The 24,366-nt window shown below is 38.7% G+C and overlaps 1 protein-coding gene across 2 annotated transcripts in view; it reads left to right on the top strand.

The window, feature by feature from the left end:
• Window positions 1–13,282, top strand: part of LOC124139691 (rho GTPase-activating protein 18-like) — a 49,775-nt gene extending 36,493 nt beyond the window's left edge. For both annotated transcript variants that reach the window (XM_046506953.2, XM_046506954.2), the window contains exons 9-18: window positions 630–721; window positions 1,924–2,001; window positions 2,519–2,678; window positions 4,021–4,103; window positions 5,282–5,494; window positions 6,328–6,393; window positions 6,995–7,060; window positions 7,575–7,729; window positions 8,928–9,043; window positions 11,864–13,282. In XM_046506953.2, coding sequence (XP_046362909.1) covers window positions 630–721; window positions 1,924–2,001; window positions 2,519–2,678; window positions 4,021–4,103; window positions 5,282–5,494; window positions 6,328–6,393; window positions 6,995–7,060; window positions 7,575–7,729; window positions 8,928–9,043; window positions 11,864–11,955 — 1,121 coding nt within the window. In that variant the 3' untranslated portion in view covers window positions 11,956–13,282. The remainder of the gene's footprint in view (window positions 1–629; window positions 722–1,923; window positions 2,002–2,518; window positions 2,679–4,020; window positions 4,104–5,281; window positions 5,495–6,327; window positions 6,394–6,994; window positions 7,061–7,574; window positions 7,730–8,927; window positions 9,044–11,863) is intronic.
• The last annotated feature ends 11,084 nt before the right edge of the window (window positions 13,283–24,366 follow it).

The following is a 24,366-nucleotide window of genomic DNA, read 5'->3' as shown; positions in this document are numbered from 1 at the left end:
TAAAGTGAAAGATGTTTGGAAATTTACATTAACATTCTAAAAAAGGACACCGGTTTTGAAAATATCCTATATGTTTGCCAGGTTTTCACAAAGCCGTAAATTCAGTAAAATCTATTTCTCTGACAATTACATGTATTTTACGACCACCATCAGACTTTCACTATAGTTCATATGGCGTGAAAATAGCAGGATCAGTTATGACGTAACAATTAAGTGACATCACGTCATGACATCCGTTCAGCTCGGCTAACTGACCTGTAATGCTTTTACAACTTGTCCCGTGAGGATCCGGGTCAGAATAGGTCTTCAGCAACCCATGCTTACCGTAAAAGGCGACTATGCTTGTCGCAAGAGGCGACTAACGGGATCGTGTGGTCAGGCTCACTGACTTGGTTGATGCATGTCATCATATCCCAATTGCGTGGATCGATGCTCATGATGTCAATCACTGGATTGTCTGGTCCAGACTAGATTATTTACAGACCGCCGCCATATAGCTGGAATTTTGCTGAGTGCGGCATTAAACAACAAACAAACAAACAAACAGTTTTACAAGGCAGTGACTGGCCAGACGGATAACTAGATTCTTTGATGTCTGTTGTACGGAATATGCTTGTTTGTTGTTACAGAACATGGCTTGTTTGGCGTCCCAATCCACATCCTGTTAGAGAATGACCAGCGGAGAGCTCCCAATGTCAAAATACCACTTATATTTCAGGAGGTGGGTTTTACTGTGTCTGCGTTCTGTCTTACAAAACAAACCATGTCTTCTCATTCACATTATAAAGAACATTTGTTATTTGCTCCTCTGGTATTTGATGAGTGAAGTCCCAGACATCAGGTTGTGCCAGTTTACTTTTTGTTATTAGCTGGGATAAAAACTGATTTAGAATTAGTATATTGTTAAATACATGACAAATGACAAATAAGTTAACTTTTCTATACATCACTTTTTGTTTGTCAGTAGTGCATGTAAGGTTTAAGGTTCATTGTAAGGTTCTCAGTCAAACCTGGCACACAGCCAGAAAACAGTAACGACTTTGAAAATAATTGATTCTGATTGGTCAAGAGGTTTCAAATCACAATAACCACAATTAATGAAACAGCTGATTTCATTGCTGTGTCACTGCAGAAACTGATGTTTATAGAAAAGTATGTCTTTCCAAATAGTTATAGATAAGATGTATACATTTACTGGTCACAACATAACTTCTTTGATAGGCATTTAGAAGTTGGAGTATAAAGTAAGGATAAGATATATGGATGAACAACTTCTTTATTACAATTAGGAGCGACGTTACACCTTGCTTTATAAAGGTGTCAGAACCTACACCGTCACGTCTCTCCTAATTGTAATAAAGAAGTTGTTCATCCATATAACTTGTCCTTACTTGGTCACAACATGCTTGTCTACAATATTCAGAGTATGTGTTTCTATACATTTTGGAAAGAAAACATGATAAAAACTTGCTAAAAGTGTATGTTTATAGTTTCAACAGACCTTGTAATTTGATACTTTCCTATATCCGATTATGACATGTTTGATTCCAAATTCAATTTCTCTTGGTTAAATCTTCTGACAGCCTGGCTCTTCATTGAAACTGCATGTGTCTCTCCTGATTAATGGTGTAAGTAGGTAATTCTTTTTAAATTGTTTGATAGGCATTACTTAGAAGTTGACGGATGACAAGGTAGACACAATTTATGGATAACAACTTCTTTAATACTGTAAAAAGTGACTTTTCGGTATAGATCCTTATACCGTTGTCAAGCAAGACTGAATGAGGGACTTGGTACAGAATATATATAGTAGGTGGAGGATTAACAGTACTATAAGGATCTATACCGAAACATCGCTTTACAGTATTAAAGAAGTTGTTATCCATAAATTGTGTCTACAAGGTTATTCTTGTTGCCTTTCAGTTGATCCGATTTCTAGAAAAGGAAGGCCTGAGAACGGAGGGTATCCTTCGAGTGCCAGGAGCTGTATCAAGAGTGAAGGTATATTGTAGGGTTGATACTCCCTAAGTCAGTCTCTCCACACTGCAACTGCTCTCCCTGTTTCTCCTTTAGATAAAGTATTTCCCCGACTGAAATTAAATATTTAAAATGAGTTTGTTATACTTCCCATATTAGCTATCCCAGTTAACAATATCTTTGGGGTTTATACCATGTGCAAGGCATTTGATACCTCTAGATTTATGTACAAGGCATTTGATACCTATGGATTTGAACTGAAAATTAATGCAGTACTTGGGAAAGTCTTGAATATGTAAATGAGTTTAAAATCAATGATGCAATGTTATTTCAAGCAGGGTATAATGGTTTTTACAATAGTAAGTACCTGTTAAATATTGATCAGTATTTTGTAATTTTTGTTGCACCTGTCAAAACTGTCTCTAGTTGAATAGAATAACAGGACTTTTTAAATGTATCATACCAGACAAATGTAGGAGGTTTCTCGTAATGCTTTAACAATTTCTTGCAAGTCTACATGTGTTATGGAATGTATTTCTAGCACTTACGACATGAATTAGAAGAGAAGTTTTACTTGGGAAACTTCCACTGGAAAGATGTTTGGCCCAACGATGCTGCAGCTCTCATGAAGCAGTTCATCCGAGATCTACCAATACCTCTGTTGACATACGACTACATCGATGCCTTTCCACAAGTCAAGTGTGAGTGTTGTGCAGTAGGGGTAATAGCTGGTGCAGCATAAGTCAAATGGTCAACTTTGTGTACTATGACTAGTGTTGTTATAGCCCAATCATGTACTATGACTAGTGTTGTTATAGCCCTATCATGTACTATGACTAGTGTTGTTATAGCCCAATCATGTACTATCACTAGTGTTGTTATAGCCCAATCATGTACTATGAAAGTGTTGTTACTACCCTATCATTTACTTTCACTAGTGTTGTTATGGTCCAATCATGTACTATGACAGTGTTGTTATTGCCCAATCATGTACTATGACAGTGTTGCTATTGCCCTATCATTTACTATCACTAGTGTTGATATGGTCCAATCATGTACTATGACTAGTGTTGTTATTGCCCAATCATGTACTATGACAGTGTTGTTATTGCCCAATCATGTACTATGACAGTGTTGTTATAGCCCAATCATGTACTATGACAGTGTCGTTATAGCCCTATCATTTACTATCACTAGTGTTGTTATGGTCCAATCATGTACTATGACAGCGTTGTTATAGCCCAATCATGTACTATGACAGTGTTGTTACTGCCCTATCATTTACTATCACAAGTGTTGTTATGGTCCAATCATGTACTATGACTAGTGTTGTTATAGCCCTATCATTTACTGTCAATAATTTTGTTATAGATCCAATCATGTACTATGACAGTGTTGTTAGTAAAAACTTGTTACAATGCATGACTATTGTTATTGTTACAATGTGTGATATGTTGTGGCAGTGTGATCGTGGTGTGTACAGTATGTGACGGAGTGATTGTGTTTATGTTACAGTGTGTCTGTTGTTGAAGTGTGTAATTGTGTTGTTACAGAGAGTGATCATGTTGTTACATAGAGCGTTTGTGTTGTTAGTTATTGACTGTTAAAGTGTGTGGTTGTTTTGGTACAGATTGTGACTGTCGTATTGTTACCATGGTTACAGTGTGTAAATTGTGTTGTTACAGCATGTGATTGTGTTCATGTGTTTACTGATACAGAGTAATTGTGTTGATGTTATTACATTATGTGAGGGGGCACAGGTGGCCCAGTCATCTAAGGCGCCGTGATTCACTGAGCAGAGTTGCATCCCTTGGGCACGCCAGAAACCTATGATTGTGGGTTCGAACCCCGGTTCGCCCCGATGATGTTTCTAGGTTTGTCAGCACCATACCCGTGCTCGTGGGTTTCACCGAAGTGGTAAAAGTCAGAGACCTGCATCACTTCGGGCTTTCCCCCCACATTAAGCTGACACGCCGTGATATAACTGGAATACTGTTAAAAACGGCTTAAACCCAACTCTTACCATCTGTGATTGTGTTTCAGCGATCAAGACAACGCTGGAACAACTGAGGTGCCTCAACCTTCTGGTGCTGCTCCTGCCTGATGAACATCGGGAAACTCTCAGGGTCAGTCACTGCACAGACAATATCTTGTACCTTACAAATTGTCCATCGGTCTTAAAGGATACATTGGTTGATGTATCCTCGGTGGTAGCTTATGTTCCCTGAGCCCAACAATAACAAATGTACCTTACATGTTAGCAGGGTACATTGAAAATAATAGAATGGGGCTCTGCCAATCAAAATCCACAATTGAACGTAAGATAAACATTCATATAGCTGGGGGTAGTCATGGTACGAATCATCTTGAACATACACATAGCCAGAGGATGAGTGACATTATGTCACCTTAATACACCAGTGTTTCTAGTATTGCTGCTCTTTTACCTTTCCGCTGAAACTACAAGGCCTATGGAACTGAAATTTTGTATGAATATTTCCAGGTATGGTGTCTCTAAAAACCTGCTTTCAGAATTCTGATCCAACGTGAAACATGGCTGCCATAACACATGACATATTGAAAATGTCATTTCTGTCTATTACTTAGACGGGGCGGTCGGGGAGCCTAGTGGTTAAAGCTTTCGCTCATCACGCCGAAGACCCGGGTTCGATTCCCGACATGGGTACAATGTGTGAAGCCCATTTCTGGTGTCCCCCGTCGTGATATTGCTGGAATATTGCTAAAAGCGGCGTAAAACCATACTCACTCACTCACTCACTATTACTCAGTCATTTCTGCATGTATCATGATGAAATTAGAAATGCTGCAAGTATGGGCATGTGGAATAACGTGATATGATTATTGGCATATTTTGGAAATGAAACAACTACTTTGAATGAATGATTCCAGCTTGGTAGCTCTACAGAAACTGCTTACCAAATTCATGACTTTATAGGTGGATGCCATTGTTTCTTCATAATTCAGAGGGGGCACGGGTGGTTGTGCAGAGTTGCATCCCTTGGGCATACCAGAAAGCCATGATCGTGTCTTCCAATCCTGGTTCACCCGAATGTGTTTCTAGGTTTGTCAGCACCATACCCGTGCTCATGGGTTTCACCAAAGTGGTAAATGTCCTGCATCACTTTGGACTTTCCTCCCATGTTTAGCTGACATGCTGTGATATAGCTGGATTACTGAACACAACTCACTCAGTCTCATAGTTCAGGTGAGCTACAGAGCCTAGTGGCTCTGTTTATTAGTATAATCATCTCTTGTGTTGTTGGATTGAATATTGTCTTTTCAGGTTTTATTAAGATTTCTGCGTAAGATTGTATCCTCCAGTAAAGACAACAAGATGTCATTGAGCAATGTTGCAATGATAATGGCCCCCAACTTGTTCCTGGGACCAGCTACACGTAACAAGTCACTGAGCATAGAACAGAAGGAGCTGAGCAAAGCACACGGAACATCAAGTATCGTGAAGATGCTGATCCACTACCAGGAGGAACTGTGGACGGTAAGCCGCTTCTGTAGAGTCAGGGAAATATGTCTGATACATCACTATTACTTATTACCTTATATCTATCGGAAGCATCAATAATGCTAACAAAAAAAAATTTATAGGAAAATCCAGTTAATATATTAGACCATCTTAAAATTAAAAGGTTGCATCAAGGCGCAAGAAAATATAAACCTGCTCATATTTTTTCAAGAGTTGTTAGGAAATACTACCAGTGTACAGGGGAGGCAACATTCCTTTATGATGTCACAATGGAAAAGTGACATCACGTAGTAGCATTGCTGGGGCGGTCGGGTAGCCTAGTGGTTAAAGCGTTCGCTTGTCACGCCCAAGACCCAGGTTCAAATTCCGAAATGGGTACAATGTGTGAAGCCCATTTCTGGTATCCCCCGCCGTTATATTGCTGGAATATTGCTAAAAGCAGCGTAAAACCGAACTCACTCACTCACTGACAGATATATTGTAACAATGTTGGAGTATTGTATAATATGGTCAAGAGTCTAGATTAAAACATTTGTTCCTCTAATCTAATGCTTATGTCAATGGACCAATTAAATATCAGGTAAGCAATCTGGCAGCCAATAAAAATGTTGAAAATATTCTACATATCCTACTGTGTACATGGACCATGAACGTCTAATGAAGATCAGGGTATGGAAGGAACAAGAGAGAACGACAATAACATACCAGACAAGATGGCATCACAGGTAATCTGGGGCATGACTTCATGTGACAATGGTGTTGTACATTTCTGCCAAGACTTAGACAATCTGGCAGATGAGGGAGCCACCATGGTGTTCTACGTCCCTGTATTGTGTCACTTTTTGCAGGTGCCCCCATCCTTTGTCAGACAATTGAGGATTCAAAACGAGGCCGATATTTTGCGGAAAAATAGGGTAAGGAAATAATATCATACATTAAAACAGTATTATAAATATGTAAGTATGTATGTCAATTTAAGCAACAAAATCCTTTCCATAATTCATCCGGGCTTAGGCGGGAAGCGGGCGTGGAAAAGGTGCGGGCTGGGCAAAGCCTTTCGGGGCTAAGCCTGGACCACTGCCTCGACCATCTTGTGGACCAATTTAGCTTGTGGGTTATCCTTCGGGGTTCCCGCATCGTCTGGCAATTAACGGCCACCTCAGAACTGGCACGGACCAGGGGAATCCGACTGTCTAATTAAAACAAAGCATTGTGATGGCCGCCACCTGGTGCTGATGCAATGTGATTTCTGGCCAGTGCTCTGAATGTCAAAGTGAAGAAATTCAATCAAGCGCAGGTAAACGGCAGGAGTAACTATGACTCTCTTAAATTCTGAAAGCAGAGTCCATTGTTTGATTCCAACTATATCATGAGCATGCTTTAATGAATCACTGTCAAAGAGTGATGAGACCAGGTGAGTGTATCATGCCCCACTGAGATTATATGAGGGCAATAGAGGGACAGTTTCCATTATGAGGACATATATGTAGTATCTTCTGTGTTCTCTGTCTGCAGAAAAGAGGATTCCGAGCTCGAAAGGACAAGAGTGAAGCTTACAGAAGGTCAGCGCCTGTATCAGAGGTGAGAGTGGCTGGACAGTTGACAGTATTTCTCTCACATTAATTTAATAGCTGATTCAGCAACTGACATGTCTGTTATATTCTGAAGGCCACTTTACAATGTGGTGTGAAGCAGTCTGTTGTCCAAAACAATTTACCTTAAGAGGGCTGTGTACTAGCCTAGTGGTTAAAGTGTTCGCTCATCACGCCGGTAGCCCAGGTTCAATTCCCCTCACGGTGACGATGTGTGAAGCCCATTACTGGTATCCCCTGCTGTGATATTTCTGGAAAATTGCGGTGTAAAACAATACTCACTCCTTTTACCTAAAGAGGGACTTTGCCCTATTGTCTGTTGCCTATGTTCGGAATGTGGCACACAAGCCAAGTTTGTTGAAATCTATTATAAATTATCTGTAAACAAATGTTTTGAGAATTATCATACTTTCAGTTCTGGCGGGAGTGATTAGTTAGTGTAGAGACTTTTTTGTGGTATCTCCGCCCCTGCTGTAGTTACACATGCCTGTGTTTGCCTCCAGGCGGACCTAGCAGAGGGGGTGATCCTGGTGAAGGCGCCGCACCTCACCAAACTCTCCACCAGGATGAAGCTGGATGAACTGACCACAGCCAGGGACATTGTGGCCAAGTTTCGCCGCATCGCAGGGCCACACCCGAGTGGGGGGCTGGGGGAGAGGTCTGTACACAAGCTGATAATTGAGAATAATTCATTCATGGGTTCAGTTTGTTAACTAAAATACAACAATTATGGTTTGTATGCTCATACTTTTGTTATGACATACATGAATTGTTTGATAGGCATTTCTTAAAAGTCTTCGGATGACAAAGTAGACCCAATTTATGGATAACAACTTCTTTAATATACTGTTGTAGTGATGTTTTGATATAGATCTATACCAAAATATCACTATACTAGTATATTAAAGAAGTTGTTATCCATAATTTTGGTTTACTTTGTAATGAGATACTTGTTTGTTAAAGGTACTCATCAAGCTCTCAGTCCAAGTGATGTTTAATCATGAAACAAGGATCACATTATCATGCTATATTTAGCATCACTGTGCTTTTCTACATGTGTCATTATTGGTATTTCTGCACCAGTGCAGAAAAGGAAATCTTTAGGTCACATGTTACTTCAGAGCTTCAAGCCTTTGGGTGTGAATTGATGACTTCCTTTAACTCAAAATGTCAGTTAGCTAAATATCATTTAAGGAAATCTTCATGTCACATGTTACTTCAGAGCTTCCAGCCTTTGGGTGTGAATTGATGACTTCCTTTATCTCAAAATGTCAGTTAGCTAACTTTCATTTAAGGGCATACATATTTCTTATATCACCATTGTGCAAGGGCATACAGGTTTCTATAAGCTCATCATTATTCATCATAATATTCACAGTGTCCATTTAGACCTGTGAGAATCCGGGCTAGAATAGGTCTTCAGCAACCCATACTTGCCGTAAATGGCGACTATGCTTATCGTAAGAGGCGACCAAGGTGGTCAGGCTCGGTGACTTGGTTGATACATGTCATCGTATCCCAACTGCATGGATTGATGCTCATGATGTCAATCACTGCATTGTCTGGTCCAGATTAAATTATTTACAGACCGCCACCATATAGCTGGAATATTGCTGAATGTGGCGTTAAACAACAAACAAACACTGTGGCCATTTCAAATGGTTCGAAAATTCAAACAAAAAGATCTGATAAAAAAAATGAAATCTTAAACACTGTTATACTGAATTGTGATTTTTGAGAATTATGAAGGCATCAATGAAGTGGCAGGTGGGTGAAGTCGTGCATATTTATGCTCAGATTGATGATAGTTTAGTGGCTTGTATGCAAAATGATAATAATGTGGCTTGCTGTTGCAGCTTCTCGTCACGAGAGCATCACAGTCATGCATTGCACAGCATGAGTTTTCGCAACCCAGACAATGCACAGTTTGCAGATGACAATGCATACCTATTTGAGGTTGGAGGCAATATAGGTAAGACTTTGGTATACATGGTTGGGGCTGAATCAGTAGGACTTTGATATACCTGGTTGGCATGGTATAAAATGTACATTATGTTGAAATGTAATCAGTAATGTTTTCTTAAAATGTCCCAATTTGTCATGTGTTCGAAAAATTAGTTGCGACCAGATTACTACTGTGAATATCCTAACACTTGTATTTTCTTATTTTATGTCATGTGATTTTAAGCTCATATTAGTTAAACTGGCAAGCCATGTTTAAAAAAGGTTTGCACATTCTCCATTAGATTGGAAACATAAGTCCAGATATATACAATGAACACTTTTTATAACCAGTGTAATTACATGATTAGTTTGCGTACTTCAGTACAGATTAGTTGACATGGTATTTCCACTGTTACATGCTCACAGTAATGTCTTTGTGTTGGGGAAAAAACCATCAAAACTCCTCAACCCTGTGTATAAGATGACCCCCTAATTCTAGGTATGAAAAACTGGCCTTATACACAGCGATATACGGTATATACCCTTCTCTCTATCACTGTTGTTATTTATGAGAAAATATCATCTTCTGTGTGATGTTAGGGCATTATTGATAAGATTGTTATACACCATTTATCTGAACAGTATACAGGTATTGGTAAGAATATGGTATACCTCTTAGGACATGGTTAGGGCAGTAAGACACTAATGGTATACTTAGTTGAGGCACCTCTGATAAGAATATGAGTTACCTGATGAGTGAGTGAGTCAGTTGTGTTTAACGCCGCTTTAACAGTATTCCAGTTATATCACGGCGTGTCAGCTTAATGTTGGAGGAAAGCCCGAAGTGATGCAGGTCTTAGACAAACCTTAGGTACTGACAAACCTAGAAACATAATCGGGGTGAACTGGGATTCGAACCCACAATCATAGGTTTCTGGCGTACCCAAGGGATGCAACTCTGCACAGTGAATCGCAGCGCCTTAGACGACTGGGCCACCCGTGCCCCCAGTTACCTGATGAAGGCAGACAGGCAAGGTAGCAGCACGTAGGAAACATCGCTGCACTGCTTTACACACACGTAAAGGAAAGATTGCCTGATGTTTCTTCTCTGTCTGTATAAATGCAAAGAACATTTTCCAGTACAGTTGAACTCTGTTGCCTTGAACTCCTGGGGCCTGGAGATTGACACATCCAATAACAGGGAGCAAACATACTCTTGGTTTGTTTCACACATTTAGCTCTTTGTCATCACAGTGCAATCACGTGATGGTGCGTGGTGCACATAAAAGAAGACCAGGTGTTGTTTTATTGAGAACGTGTCAAGTCATCTAATGATGGCAGCCTTTACTCACATCGATCAACAGTTACTTGATACAAATTTTAAACAAGTTGTGTTTTTAAGTAAAATTTTAGTTTGACTAATGAGGGTACATTTCAATTATTTTTAAATCTTGGGACTGTATGGACTGTATGGAGGAATACAACACATCCAGTATCGACACTGAAATAGTGATAAATACAGTAAGAGCATGGCCAGATCCAGCATTTTTAAAAGGGAGGGGTCTAAAATATCACAATCCTCTCTCGGTCAGTTTTACTGCCTACAACACACATTACACATTTGGTTTTCAAAATGGTGGGGGTGGGGGTTGAGAGTTAAACACAACCAGGGATTCAGCACTCCCGAGTTTAGGGCCATGGAGTTCAACTGTACATATAAGTTCTATTCACAATTATAGCTAAAATGGATAGAATTATCATTAAACTGCCCACATGTTATAGAAAATGAGCGGGCCACTGTAACTTGATAATGCCCTCATATTTCTTGACGACAGGCCATTATCACGCCCGTTGTTAGGTGACGTCATAACATATAGGGATAGGTGACATCACCTTCAATAGGGATGTCATCTGGTTTGTTCTATGACGTTTTGTAAAAGTGGGTCATTGACATTCATGTTGATTGCTGTAAATGTTTGAAAACCGATATTGTTGTTTCTTTTTATTTAATAACAAATTCTATCCATTTTAGCTATAATAACGGTAACGCTATTTTTCAGGGCATTATCATTTGCAGAAGCCTGAGGTCTTCCATTAACTTCCAATAACTGCCCGACGAAGGAGCATTTTAGCTATAATAATGCTAACGCTATTTTTAAGGGCATTATCATTTGCAGAAGCCCGAGGTCTTTTCAACCGCCCTCCTTCGTCGGGCAGTTAATGGAAGACCTCAGGCTTCTGCAAATGATAATGCCCTGAAAAATAGCGTTACCCTTATATTATCTGCTGCCCACCACAACCCTCACCCGCACTCCCCCCCCACTCCCCCCCACTCCCCTGTGATCAGTAACCACACTCAAGCCCCTTAGATTCACATGTACCATTAGGAGGCATAAAGAAGAGAATATACCGGTATGGATGTCAACTTCTTTATTACGAGGAGTACATGCTTACTCCTTCATCAGGTGATTGAATGCCACGAGGCAGAGAGCATATATATGTACATGTAAGGACAACACAATTAATAAGATAGCAAAAGGTGGAAAATAACAAAGGGTAGAAGCTAACAAAGGAAGCCAACAGATGATTAGCACTGATAGGTGATTAGCAATAGACAATAGAAGCCAACACTTAAGTATCACAGATAAGTAATTGGTAATGGACACTGGGCTAAATCAGCACTGATAGGTGAAAGGATGGACATAGCAAAGAATAAATAATAAAGAAGTTGACATCCATATATTTTCTTCCTTGTGTGTATCACTTCTAAATGCCTTTCAAAGACCTGACAGGAGGCATGCTAGACAGCAATGGTGCATGAAGTGAGGAGATCTTTTCTTGTTGCCAGGTGAACGTTGTCTCGATCCCCACACTCGGATGATGAGCCTCTTGCGGATCAACCCACATGCAGAATGGGTTATTAAAGTGCACCATAGATAGCTCAAGTCAATTCTAGAACATTTTATAGAAGACTTGAACTAAAAGCTGTATACACAGTGTCAAGGCCAGTTGGATGAAGCTTAAGTCATCTTATAAATCAACTGTCAGTGACTTCTGTAATTTTAAGAAACATATCTTCATAATGTCAAGGGCTGATGATGGAAGGGTCAAGGTCAAGTGATGGAAGGTCAAGGTTGGATGAAGGAAGGTAAAGGTCACTAACAGGATAAGTTCCTCTGTTTACAAAGAGCAGTGTGTTGGCGATGGACCTAGTTCCAACAGGTGTTATATCGGAGTGATGGAAGGTGTCCAAGACAAAATCCACGGACTGTTATTGAGGTGCTAGTCTTGTTTGAAGTGTGCACTGGTTGTATGTATGCCCTCTGATGAGGGCTGGACGGATTATGCCTGAGGAAACATCCTCCACCATGACACCTCTGTAGCAGACACTCATCATGCAACAAACGGTGTCCAACACCACTGTGAGTCCAATACTTCACTTGTGACAAAGTATCATCACTGATTGGCATGTTGTTAACACTTGTAACATATGTTGAGATTTATATACAAATATATTGTTTATGTTAAGCAAGAAAACAGCAATATCTTAAACAATGGATTGTACAAAAATTGATGTGTATAATATCCAATATTGAAAAGAATTGTTGCTCATCGAATAGACAAAATATTTTTTCATTTGAAGCCAAATATTTTGAAAGCCTGAATCTTGTCTGATCTGTGTTGTTTTGGCCTTGCTTGAAGGCAGGTTAGTTCAAAGTCAGTGTTAGATAGCGATCTGTACCGGATTAGGAGGAGGGGCAGGCGATAATCAGCTACAGTATCAGTACTTCTTGGGTTTGTACACACTACCTTCCCCCATGACCCATGAATTCATAGAGGCGGAGGGGTAGCCTGGTGTTAAAGTGTTCGCTCACCATGCCGAGGCTCCAGGTTTGATTCCCCATATGGGTACAGTGTGTGAAGCCCATTTCTGCTCTCCCCCGCCGTCATATTGCTGGAATATTGCTAAAAGCGGCGTTAAACTCAACTCACTCACTCATGAAATCATGGGGCTGTGATGTGGTGTAGTGGTGACATGTGTCTATTGTTAGTTTGCTAGTGGCATGAAGCCATGCATATCTCACACAAGTATAGTGAGTTCAACCCCGTGCATGAACCCTGATATTAAAGCAATAACAATAGTGAATGTAACAAATGTTATATTTGGGATGACACTTTCTTAGTAAAGTACAGATTCTCGTACTTTTTTTAGGTTGAGTCCCGTCCGGGATTCGAACCCACACTTGCCAGAGTGAGGCACCTAATCACCAGCACACAAAATCAGCGATCTAACCCACTCAGCCACCGAGGCTTCCACAAAAATGAAAGTCCGACAACTGGTAGTCTAGATCACGTACTTTGAGTACCCCTCTGACAAGTGTAAATTGGCACGGCTCCCATGGTCGAAAGCTATGAATACACAATGCCATTTAGAAAGTGGTCAAATGTAACGAATGTTATATTTAGGATAACACTTTCTTAGTAAAGTACAGATTCTCGTACTTTTTTTAGGTTGAGTCCCATCCGTACAATAGCGACTACTCCACAAGCGGCCTTTTGTGTTCATTGGTGATGTAGGCACATAGTGTATACAAAGCTGTGAACCACTAAGGGGAAATCAGCTTATGACTGAAGTTTTGTGAGATTTTTCTTCTTATGTAATATAGATTCATTTTTGTCATTTCTATCCAGCAGTTCAATAAGGTTATAAGAAGCAATGTTGGAAACAGATGGCACTGTTTCCACATAGGGTACCTTCCTTAATGACTGTCATCTTGTGTTCAAGGTGGAAATGCTGAAAGTTATTGTTTAATATCATCCTAGATTAATAACATGTATATCCTCTCATAAGTGGCCAGGCAAATTCTTATTTTGAGGAAAAAATAAGAAATATTTGATGAATGTATATGTTGTTATCCTTAAAATTGTGTCTACCTTGTCATCCGTCAACTTCTAAGTAATGCCTATCAAACAAAGAATGTATATTTACTTCTGAAAACATTGTGAATGGTATGTAACTGTGAGAAGATGCAGATGCTAGGTGTGATATATGCAAGTAAGTCTGTATGACTCTCTGCCTCTTTATCGCTGTTCTAGCTGGTAGGGTAGGCCTGTATCTCGGACTACAAGTTCAGTCAGTCAGGAGTACCAGTAATAGTAGTAGTTGATAGTAATAAAGCAGCATAGAGCAGAGTGCCTATCACTGTCTGGATCACACTGAAGTGGAAATACAAGTGCAAGTGTTGGCATGCAAGCAGTTCATCCGCCATCAGCACATGGGTTATGTATTTGGGAAAAACTACCAGTTAAGGGACCAAATGGTCGATCACCGTTTAGAAGATTTAGAAGATTGAATGATTAATTATTTTGTGCTAAACACTTACCAGTACTTGACAAGGCACTACATCATCAGATTTAAAGTTATTCAGTTCATTATTTTTGTTATTTTGGAGTGATGACATTGTAGATTGTGAATCCACTCTTAACTCAATACCAACCAGGTGTCCACCTTTACTGGTAGCATTCCCCATTTATGTTGTATTATTTAGTTCACTAATCTGCTGGCCAAAATATCACAAATATCAACTATATTTTTTTCTTCTTGCAAATTCAAACTAATTTCAGTAATGGAAACTTAAAAAGGTCAACAGAGAAATAACATGACTCTTTGACTTTAAAATCATTACTTCACTCGACTGACCATACCTTTGTGTTTTTTTTCAGTTTATATTTTGTTTTGACTACCGACTGTATGTTTTTTAGAAATTAATTTGTAACCAAGTAATAGGTAAAATGAGGTGTGGGTCTGGATTAAACTTAAAGCTGGATTACCGGTAACTTGTGTAGTGTCTAGGAACACTGCTGATGCTGTGACCTGCTTGTGGCACATCCTACTAACATAGTCAGTAGTCTGTGAGGGAGGTGTACCCAAGGTGTACGTACACTCATCCCTAACTGGGGTAGATGTGGCTTGGTTCAGTTTGGTACCCAGTTAAAACTCACTTTTAACACATGGTATGCTTGTTTGTGTGTTACACAGTGTATCTGTTTGTTATGAATTGTATCTGTTCTGCACAGCTTGTATGTCATGCAATATGTATGTGTGTTACACAATGTGTATGTGTGTTTCATTTGAAGGACCCAGAGTAGCAATATTAAAGGAGAGTGTGTATTTGGATGGTTAGATGGATGTTTGTTTGTATAGCAGGGAGCCACAGTGTAGTTTGGGTGCTATCTTGACTGGCCATTGGGATGCTGGTACTGTAACTAAATGGCCATCTCCCTCATCTATGTGTCATCTTGTCTTCTTCACAATACCTCCCCTACACAGACGGCTAATACACACTATCCACCCTTCTCCTTCACCAGAATATCCCAATCCCACCCTCCCCTCTTCTCAGTCACCCTCACCTCTCGACAGTCACCTTCCCATCTCGACAGTCACCTCCCCTCTCCACAGTTGCTCACTCGCTCACTCAACAGTCACCCTCCCCTCTCTCCAGTCACCCTCCCCTCTCTCCAGTCACCCTCCCCTCTCTCCAGTCACCCTCCCCTCTCCACAGTTGCTCACTCACTCACCAGTCACCCTCCTCTCTCGACAGTCACCCTCACCCTCCCCTCTCTCAAGTCCCCCTCCCCTCTCTCGTCACCCTCCACTCACGACAGTCACCAAACCCCTCTTGACAGTCACCAAACCCCTCTTGACAGTCACCCTCCCCTCTTGACAGTCACCGACCCCTCTCAACAGTCACTCACTCAAAAGCATCCACCCTTCTATTGAGTACTATGTTGAATACAGTGTTGTGTACAGTGATGTATACAATACTGAGTTGAGACCGATAACTGGTCTGTATATATGGATTATCCACACATTGCATGTCAGATCGGAGATAAATGAGAGAGCGTAACGTATGTCCAGTTTTACATATGAGGGTCCATTTCAGACATTGTGTACATAGTCTAGAGAAACCTCAGACAACTGCTCTATGCCTCCAACATTCCACCTGCCTGTTGCTCTGTTGAGTTGACATGTTTGTACCACCTTGCTGTGAAATTTTATATTTTCAGATGTTTAGAAACTTGTTGATACGGTCCCAAAGCGTGCTTGCTACCAGTTCACATTGTTAATATATTGCACCTGTTGTTATATTTGTTGATAAATCAAATGAATCATTTGAAAATCTGGTTGAAACAGATCTCATGGCAGAGTGTTAGACATGAGCAGTAGTGGATGTTTACTGGGCTTTTAATGCACAGATCACTATACTTGTGTATGTAAACATCTCTTCCATCAATCATTTTGTTTTTGTAATCTTCCATTACTACGATGTTGGGTATCCATAGTCATAGTTTTAATCTTATTCCAATCTCATCAAATCAGATTTTTACTCTGATACATTAATTTTCTGCATTAAAAAAATAACTTTGACTTCCAAATCAAGTGAAAGTTCCATGGGTTGAGCCAATCAGATGTCAACTTTTCAACATTATTCAGCATCATTTTTTTTTACAACCTTAACAACTGATTCAACATTTTTAATACTTTTTACCAAATAAAATCCATAGAAAACAACATTTATTTGTACTCCCTTTTATGGATGGCATCGCACTCAGAAACAAGAGGGTGTATAAAATACCTACAACAATGTAATAGCACAGACTTTATTATTTACATTCAGAACTGGTAATTTCGTTATTCCCTTTTGGGGGATTTTTTTATCTCAACGAAAAGAACACAAATATATACGATTGATAGTATTCCCTGATGGTGCAGACGACATGGCGCTCAGGGTATATATATATCCACAACATAAATAGTGCTGCCTTTCATGTATTCCATTCAAAATTGCTCGTTTTGAGACACAAAATCAGACATGATGCCCTGAAAACTTTGCTCCCTTTTCCAAGAATTGAGAAGCTGTGATGCTGATTAGCTGATAAGCTAATTGGAAAGTTCATCTGACGCAAACTGATTGTCTAATCTTCACACCAAGAGGTATCTTACTAGAGTAAAAGATCTGATTGTAACTTAACTGTCAATCTTGGCAGTTGAACATCTCTAAATCACTACAAGTTAATGTCAGATTTGCTAAGGTTAACATGAGGAATGCCTATTTCTTTTTTAACAGAAAAATTAACTTTAGAAAATGTGAGTCCAGGGAAAGGGTGTGAAATCAGTAGGTTATGTTTAGCGACTATGTTGGCATAGTGGAGGAAAGGAACGGAATGGAACAAAAAAAAACATGATTTGGGAAATGCATGAGAAAATCAAGATGCTGACGATCAGAAAAGTTCTAAAGAAATGTCTAGTTGTTATGTTAGCTCTCCCTCCTGCAAGTACACGGCAATGTCATGCAAGCAGGTAATGAGCTGAGTTTATTGCATAAATGTGGCCCTGTAGGTCTATGTGTATGTGTCGCCATCATCCTTGTTGTCTCGACTAACTCACATCATCATTACACAACTGCGAATAGAAAACACAAACCAAAGACATTGTCATTCCAGTTTCACAGAACCAAAATAATGCTTGGCTACTACCATTGGTATTTATGCTGTGAGCGTGAAGGGAGAGAGATCCTGGAATGGTTGTAGCCAATTATGAAATCCATTAGGTAGGGTGCATCTCATCTACACCCATGTAGCCACAGAAAAATGAATAATTTTTACGTGTTTGATTGCATTGCAAAGGTACTGTTAATTATGAATCAAGATATGCTTTGTATGTGTAGTACACATGACACGTGAAGTGCAGCGGTACTCATTAAATATATCATGTTTCCTGTAATTTTGACTTTTTCCTTCACTTGGTAAAATGGCAAGATCATGTGAATGGCATTAGGAGGAACTATCCTTCGTGGGGCATGATGCATGATGAGTCAGGCAGTTACTTTGATCTCCCTTGTGTGCTCTCTATTTAGAGTGCCAGTTTGAAATAGTTCATACTTGATGTTGCTGTAGTGCTGCTCTGTAAGGATCAGCTGTCGACACTATGAAAGATCAGGTGTAGGTCACCACCATCACTAGTGTTGAAAAGGGGATTTTGAATAGGCATGGAAATATATTTTGTTCAGCTTTTAAGCGAAATTCATGCATATTCATGGACCAAACCACTTTTCAGCCACATTTCATGAGTGTAAAAAAATGTAAGGGATGTAAAGTAATGTAAGGGGGATGTAAAGTAATGTGAGGGAATTAAGGTAATGTATGGGAAGTGAAGTAAAGTAAGGTAAGGGAAGTAAAGTAATTTAGGGAAGTAAAGTAATGTAAAAGGGACGTAAAGTAATGTATGGGATGTAAAGTAATGTAAGGGAAGTAAAGTAATGTAGAGGATGTAAAGTAATGTAATGTGAGGGAAGTAGCAAACAGTTGTCAACTTCAGCTTGTGTCCCTGTTGCTGCTCACATTGACCGGTGTTGTAGCAAGAGCTGGGTAGAAGATGATCTTATAGTTGGGATTCAAATTAAGAACTTTGTGTTTTGACAACAAATTTAATTTGGTTTGCCAATATTCCTTTGTGAAAAATGTTTCTGTTTTGGAAAGCATATGGACATGGCTACAGTCATGCAATGCAAGACTTGTTACAATGAATACACAATACTAACTAGTTGTAAAGATAATACAACTATTTCCTAACACTTAACACAGTAGTCTCAATCTAGATCATGTTCATTGTTATGAGTGAAACAATAATATCTAGATCGTGTTCGTTGTTATGAGTAAAACAATAATAACCAATAAGACAGAGTTTGACACTTTGTTTTGGAGTCGGCGAAAAACTAATGGAACAAAGCCTTTGCGGCTTGAGGGAGGGGAATTATTCATCCCATACTAAGATATAGTTGTATACTGTAACGAGAGTCCTTAATTTTGCTTCCATCATATGTCATAATATGAATGACATGTCATTAGTGAGGTATATGGAATTTTGTGTTCTTAACGCTCTTGTACACCCCAAGACAGAAGCAGGTACAAGAACGTTTATCTCACCTTACATTAAAATACTAGCTTCTCACTGGCTAAGGAGCGGGCAGTTATTTCCTATGTAGCCGGCTCATATACCCCAATCAGCGGTAGGTAACTTGCTTATCTCGCATTAGTATCGTTGAGCTGAAATGAACCAATGTTTAATTGGAATGCATTGGGTAAAGGGAAGTAACTCGGTTCGTATGCATCGTCTGCTCGCTGTCAAATAGGCTGAATCAAATTGTTGTACTCAGTGAAAGTTCAGACATATATTCCGGGTCTGTATTGATGGCGAGGGGTACATAAGTTTACACACAGGGTACATCACACCATATGCCCCGAGGGATCAGTTGACAACTTATAATACCTTGCAAATCCCACACAACCCCATAGTGAAACATGACAAATATATTTTTACACTGAAGACATAATTCCTACTTGGTGACAGTCATGTGTAACAGTACTGTGCTTATGTCTTGTTACCTGTAAGGTAGGCCACAAGAGTTACTTCCCTTTGTAGTCCTATTTATACGACCCATTTCAACAATTGACATAATTCACGAAAACCTTCTAATGATGTTCTAACAGGCACAATGCCAACCTTTTCGCCACATTGGCCAGACATCTGTCCGGTGTGGGTTTTTACTAGTCATAGCCAATCCGAAGCTTGAATCTTAAGTTTGATACAAGACAGGACATGTTATAAATACAGTAGTGCTGCAAGGAAACACTGTATGGCAGTGCTTGTACTGTCTGAATTGACTTCATCTGAAGTTTGGACATGAGGCCTGAGGTGCCTGATTGCTTCCCTTTGCTGGCACAGGATCCTCTGATATGGTGTTTGAGTACCAGCTTCACCCAGATTGGATCCTTGGTCTGTCAGCACCATGCCCATGCTCCTGGGTAAGTGGGGTAAACATCTTGGAAAGTATAGCTAATGCTGCTTCTTGCTGACCCAGCTTACTTGCCATATCACTGATATCTTTTCAGAACTTAGGTACTCAATCTCCCCTAAAATCTAGAAGTGAGACAATGAAAATATTAGGTAATTCTGATTGGTTTATGTTTCATATGGCAGGACATTCTAACATGAATAACGTACCATACCTGAATTAATGAACTTACAACACGATTCTTTGTATGTATTTTATACTATATACCCTTGATATTAATATATGTGATAATGTTATATATTATTGAATGCTTAAATGTTTTTTAGCGAAAAGATCAGAGAAATTAATTCGAGTTGACAAGGGTTAAGATTTTGCTCAATACGTTCCACAGCTACCTACAATTCAAACATGACGGACTTACTCAATAATTGTATTATGTCTATTATTGATAGATCATTTAATCTTCATTAGTACAATCTGTTATTATTCAACAGTACAGAATTTGTGCATATGGTAAAAAAATATTTGTCCTTGCAGGGATTTATCTAGGAATTCAAACTTCGTGCCCTTGGCAGGTAAGTTGGGGGGGAATAACAAAAATGTTCCAGAATTAGGTATTTTCTTAAATTTGAAATTTTGCATGATGCAGAAGTTAGTAAACAACCATATACCATTTCTGGCTCTGTTATAACTGAAATACAAGTTACCTCTACAAAGCCATAACTTTACTGCAGTTGGGAAATGTTTAGTTCCAATTTCGTAATGTTTACTGATGTTTGTTGCAGATTGAGGGCCATATCTCAATCTCATTTCTAGATAAATCCCTGCATATGGTAAAGTTCTATTGACAGGTCCGGTCCTACAATTGTAGGTTGTATGTGTAACATGGTCAGCACTACCTCACACATGGATTTAAATATCATTGCTGTGTATTTCGATAACTGTACATTTGCTTCTCGTGTCACTGTCATGCGTCTTATTTGTGTATGTCTTGTTAAGTTAACTTTGTTGCAGATTAATCTGGGGGATCAGGGTCAGGTTTCGAGTACTTGATATAGACATGTGCGAGTTATACACCACTGGATGAATAACTAAAGATTAGCCAATCAGATGCCGGTACTGACAGACATTAAGTGTGGTAGTATCACATGGACATTGATGACAAAGCATGGCTCGTTATACACAATATGGAGAGGTATTTGCAATACTTCTGAAGTCAGGAAGAACACTCATAATTAGGCTGGTAATGGGGAAAAGAAATCTCTTTTCAGTAATGGCCATCTCTTTTAGCAATACAATGAGTTTTCCAAGGTTATATGTAGGAAAGAAAAGTGAATCATCTCATGTGTTACTATGCAATTTCCATGATATACTTCTCAACTTTTGATAGTGATAATCAGATATGTCATTCCATATAAATATTCACTTGACATTGAGAATAATTTTTTATATCATAGAATGATAAAAATATCCCTGTCAAAAGTGGAGTAGTATATTGTCATGACTACCTGTATTTGCATCCCTGTGAGATTGTCTAGATAGTATGTAGTTATGTTTTGTCATGTTAATGTTCTATAAGAATTGTTTCTAGGATGTTTTCTATAGAATCATGTATTTTGAATGTTTATCTAATGGTACACAATCAATAAAGGGGATACTAAAATTTATATATTCATGCATATTTAACTATACTATGTGAACAGCAAAACTACTCTCTTGTCATGTTAATGGATGAAATAGGTTATAGAAACATTTATAATAAAAACAGTAGAATTTTTTAATGGGAAAAATACACCACCAGTCAATATAACGAAATGATTTCATATATGCTGTACCCAAACAATCTTCCTGCATATGCAACAATCTTTCTTTTCATTTTGTTATGTAAATGTGTTTATTGTTGTGTAGAATATACAAGATTTGTATATGTATAAGAAACATACCACCAATCTGACAAAGGTACACACTGTTAACTCACCAAATCCAAGGATTTTTTTTAATATTCAATAAACTGAAATTTTCAGAGTTTGAAGTTTGTTGAATTTCAGTATTTGAATGTTTGTGGTTTCGCAGACCATCATGCAATACATGCTTGTTTGTTTGTTGTTTAACGCCGCACTCAGCAATATTCCAGCTATATGACGGCGGTCTGTAAATAATCGAGTCTGGACCAGACAATCCAGTCATTGACATCAGGAGCATCGGTCCACGCAATTGGGATACGATGACATGCATCAACCAAGTCAGTGAGCCTGACCACCCGATCCCATTAGTCGCCTTTTACGACAAGCATGGGTTGCTGAAGACCAATTTTACCCTGGATCTTCACGGCTCTGCAATACATGCATCTACACTCAAAGACTAGAAGCTCATTCTGAAGGGATGCCTGTGCTTTAGTAAATAAATGCTTTGAAGCTCTCCAGGTATAGATAGACCCACTGGTATAATTTGTTGTACAGAGTTTGTCCATTAGCTACCAGGGTTGAACTATTTTGAGCTTGAATATCTGATTTGCCCTGGTTATGATTCTTGATCTGTCATCGCCATACCCATGATTATGGGTTTCCCCGAAGAAGTACTCATCACACCTCTGCATCACCTTTTGGCTGTTGGTATCGTTGTCGGCACAGGTACAACAGAAATGCACCCCATCTTCCTTTCTGTATACCACAAATATAGCTTGGTAATATGTGTAACACTGGGATTGGAACGAGTGTTTTCAGTTTGGTTGTCATGTAAACTCTATCACACGTGCCATATGTAGTTTGATTTCAGTTAGGGTATATTACCCAGGGTACATTTCTGTAGTATCTATGCCAAAGACCCCAGCAGACACATTAAAATTTTATGATATAACTGCAAAATGTTTCGGGGCATTAACTCAAAATATCTAGAGTACAGCACAGTAATCAGAGGCTTAGGGATTATTCACAGAAAGGCAATTTATCCCTAAATGTTATTTCCAATGCCTGATCAACAGCATGCACCAATGTTGTCAACAATGTGTGAAGCTAACAGTGGCTACACCAGTTACTGAAGATTCTGCGACATGTGTCAACATAGTTTTGGGACATCGCAGGCGTGCGTTGTTTTTTTGTATCATCACAAATCATACCAAACAAAAATGAAGTTATGGACACATGGATGTTCTAGCCTTATCAAATGTAATGAATCACTAAAAAATTGACACCTTTTTGTTTGACGTCATGGCTTGATTATGTCTTTGGCATTGTCAGAGAAAGACAACATTGGTATATTAAATATATATATCTCACCTCATTTTTGATAATAGTATTACAAATCGTGATTTTTAAAACATAAATTGATGGTTTTTTTGCCTCAACATAAAATGATTGGCTTTGCTATGTAAATAATGTCTTGCACAGATAAACAATTAGAAGTTTGATTGGACAAGAAGTGCACCTGTTAGCCATCAATTTTGATACAAATCAATTACTCAAAAGAATATTTCAAAACAAGTCTGTATGTAAAATTATCCAGTTTTGTTAAAATAATATATTCAGTTATAGTTGTGATAAAATATAATTGCTGTTCATTATATCAAACTACAAAATAGAATTTTTCACTCCAAAGGAAATATGTACATTTTGCAGTTTCATTTACATTTCATCTTCTAACATTTGTCTAAAGGTTAGAAATATGGTCTATGACACTAAATGTGTCAAATTCTTATGTGAATGTTCAAACAAACAGGAGATTATGAAAGGTTCAGAAATATTGTGGCCTAAGTCTACGTATATGATACTGAACAATAATATACATCTATAGTATAATTGTGGAAAAACATGGAAAACATGGAAAATTTACATCATGATTTAAGCTGTAAGCAGTAGGAAAGAATGATAGTGTGTACTTCCATTCACCATCTATCTCAAAGAGAATACAAAATATTAAAACATTGTTGACATATAACATCACTGACAGCAGTACCGGTATGTATGATTTTCAGAGTACAGTACTTCCTTTGATTTCAGGATCTTACATATACGTGTCATGAAAGTTTTCAGAAACAATCTGCATAGTGCTATTGTTTTTATGTTTTTCATTGTAACAAAAATTTAGTGAAAAATGAAGACTGTCGTCGTTATGCATGATTTTGCGTCATTTGTGGCATCACACGGCAGGAACTTGGGCAATTTCTTTAGAATTTACCAAACCATTGGAACATATCTAGTTTTAATTCTTGGATTCTTGCTATGCAATGAATAGGTGAACAGGAGAAAATACTGGAGTGTAAAGTCTGAATTTTGCTTGTTTTCATCCAGACCATTTGTATTAGTGACAAGGACAAGTTGTAATTTGATGCTAAATATATGCATAATTCAGGGATGTGTCTGTCAAAGATGAAGTATATATGATGTAATAGGCATCTCATAAATGGCATACACGATTTGTAAACTATCCAGCATAGAAAGTTCACTTCAGTGTTTGTGTTTGTGTATTTTCTAAAATATGCCAAACGATTCTTGGATTA

This window comes from Haliotis rufescens, unplaced genomic scaffold (genome assembly GCF_023055435.1).
Source record: "Haliotis rufescens isolate VD_foot unplaced genomic scaffold, xgHalRufe1.0.p SCAF_1, whole genome shotgun sequence".
In the NCBI taxonomy this organism is placed as follows: domain Eukaryota; kingdom Metazoa; phylum Mollusca; class Gastropoda; order Lepetellida; family Haliotidae; genus Haliotis; species Haliotis rufescens.
This window is presented reverse-complemented; position numbering and strand designations above follow the sequence as displayed.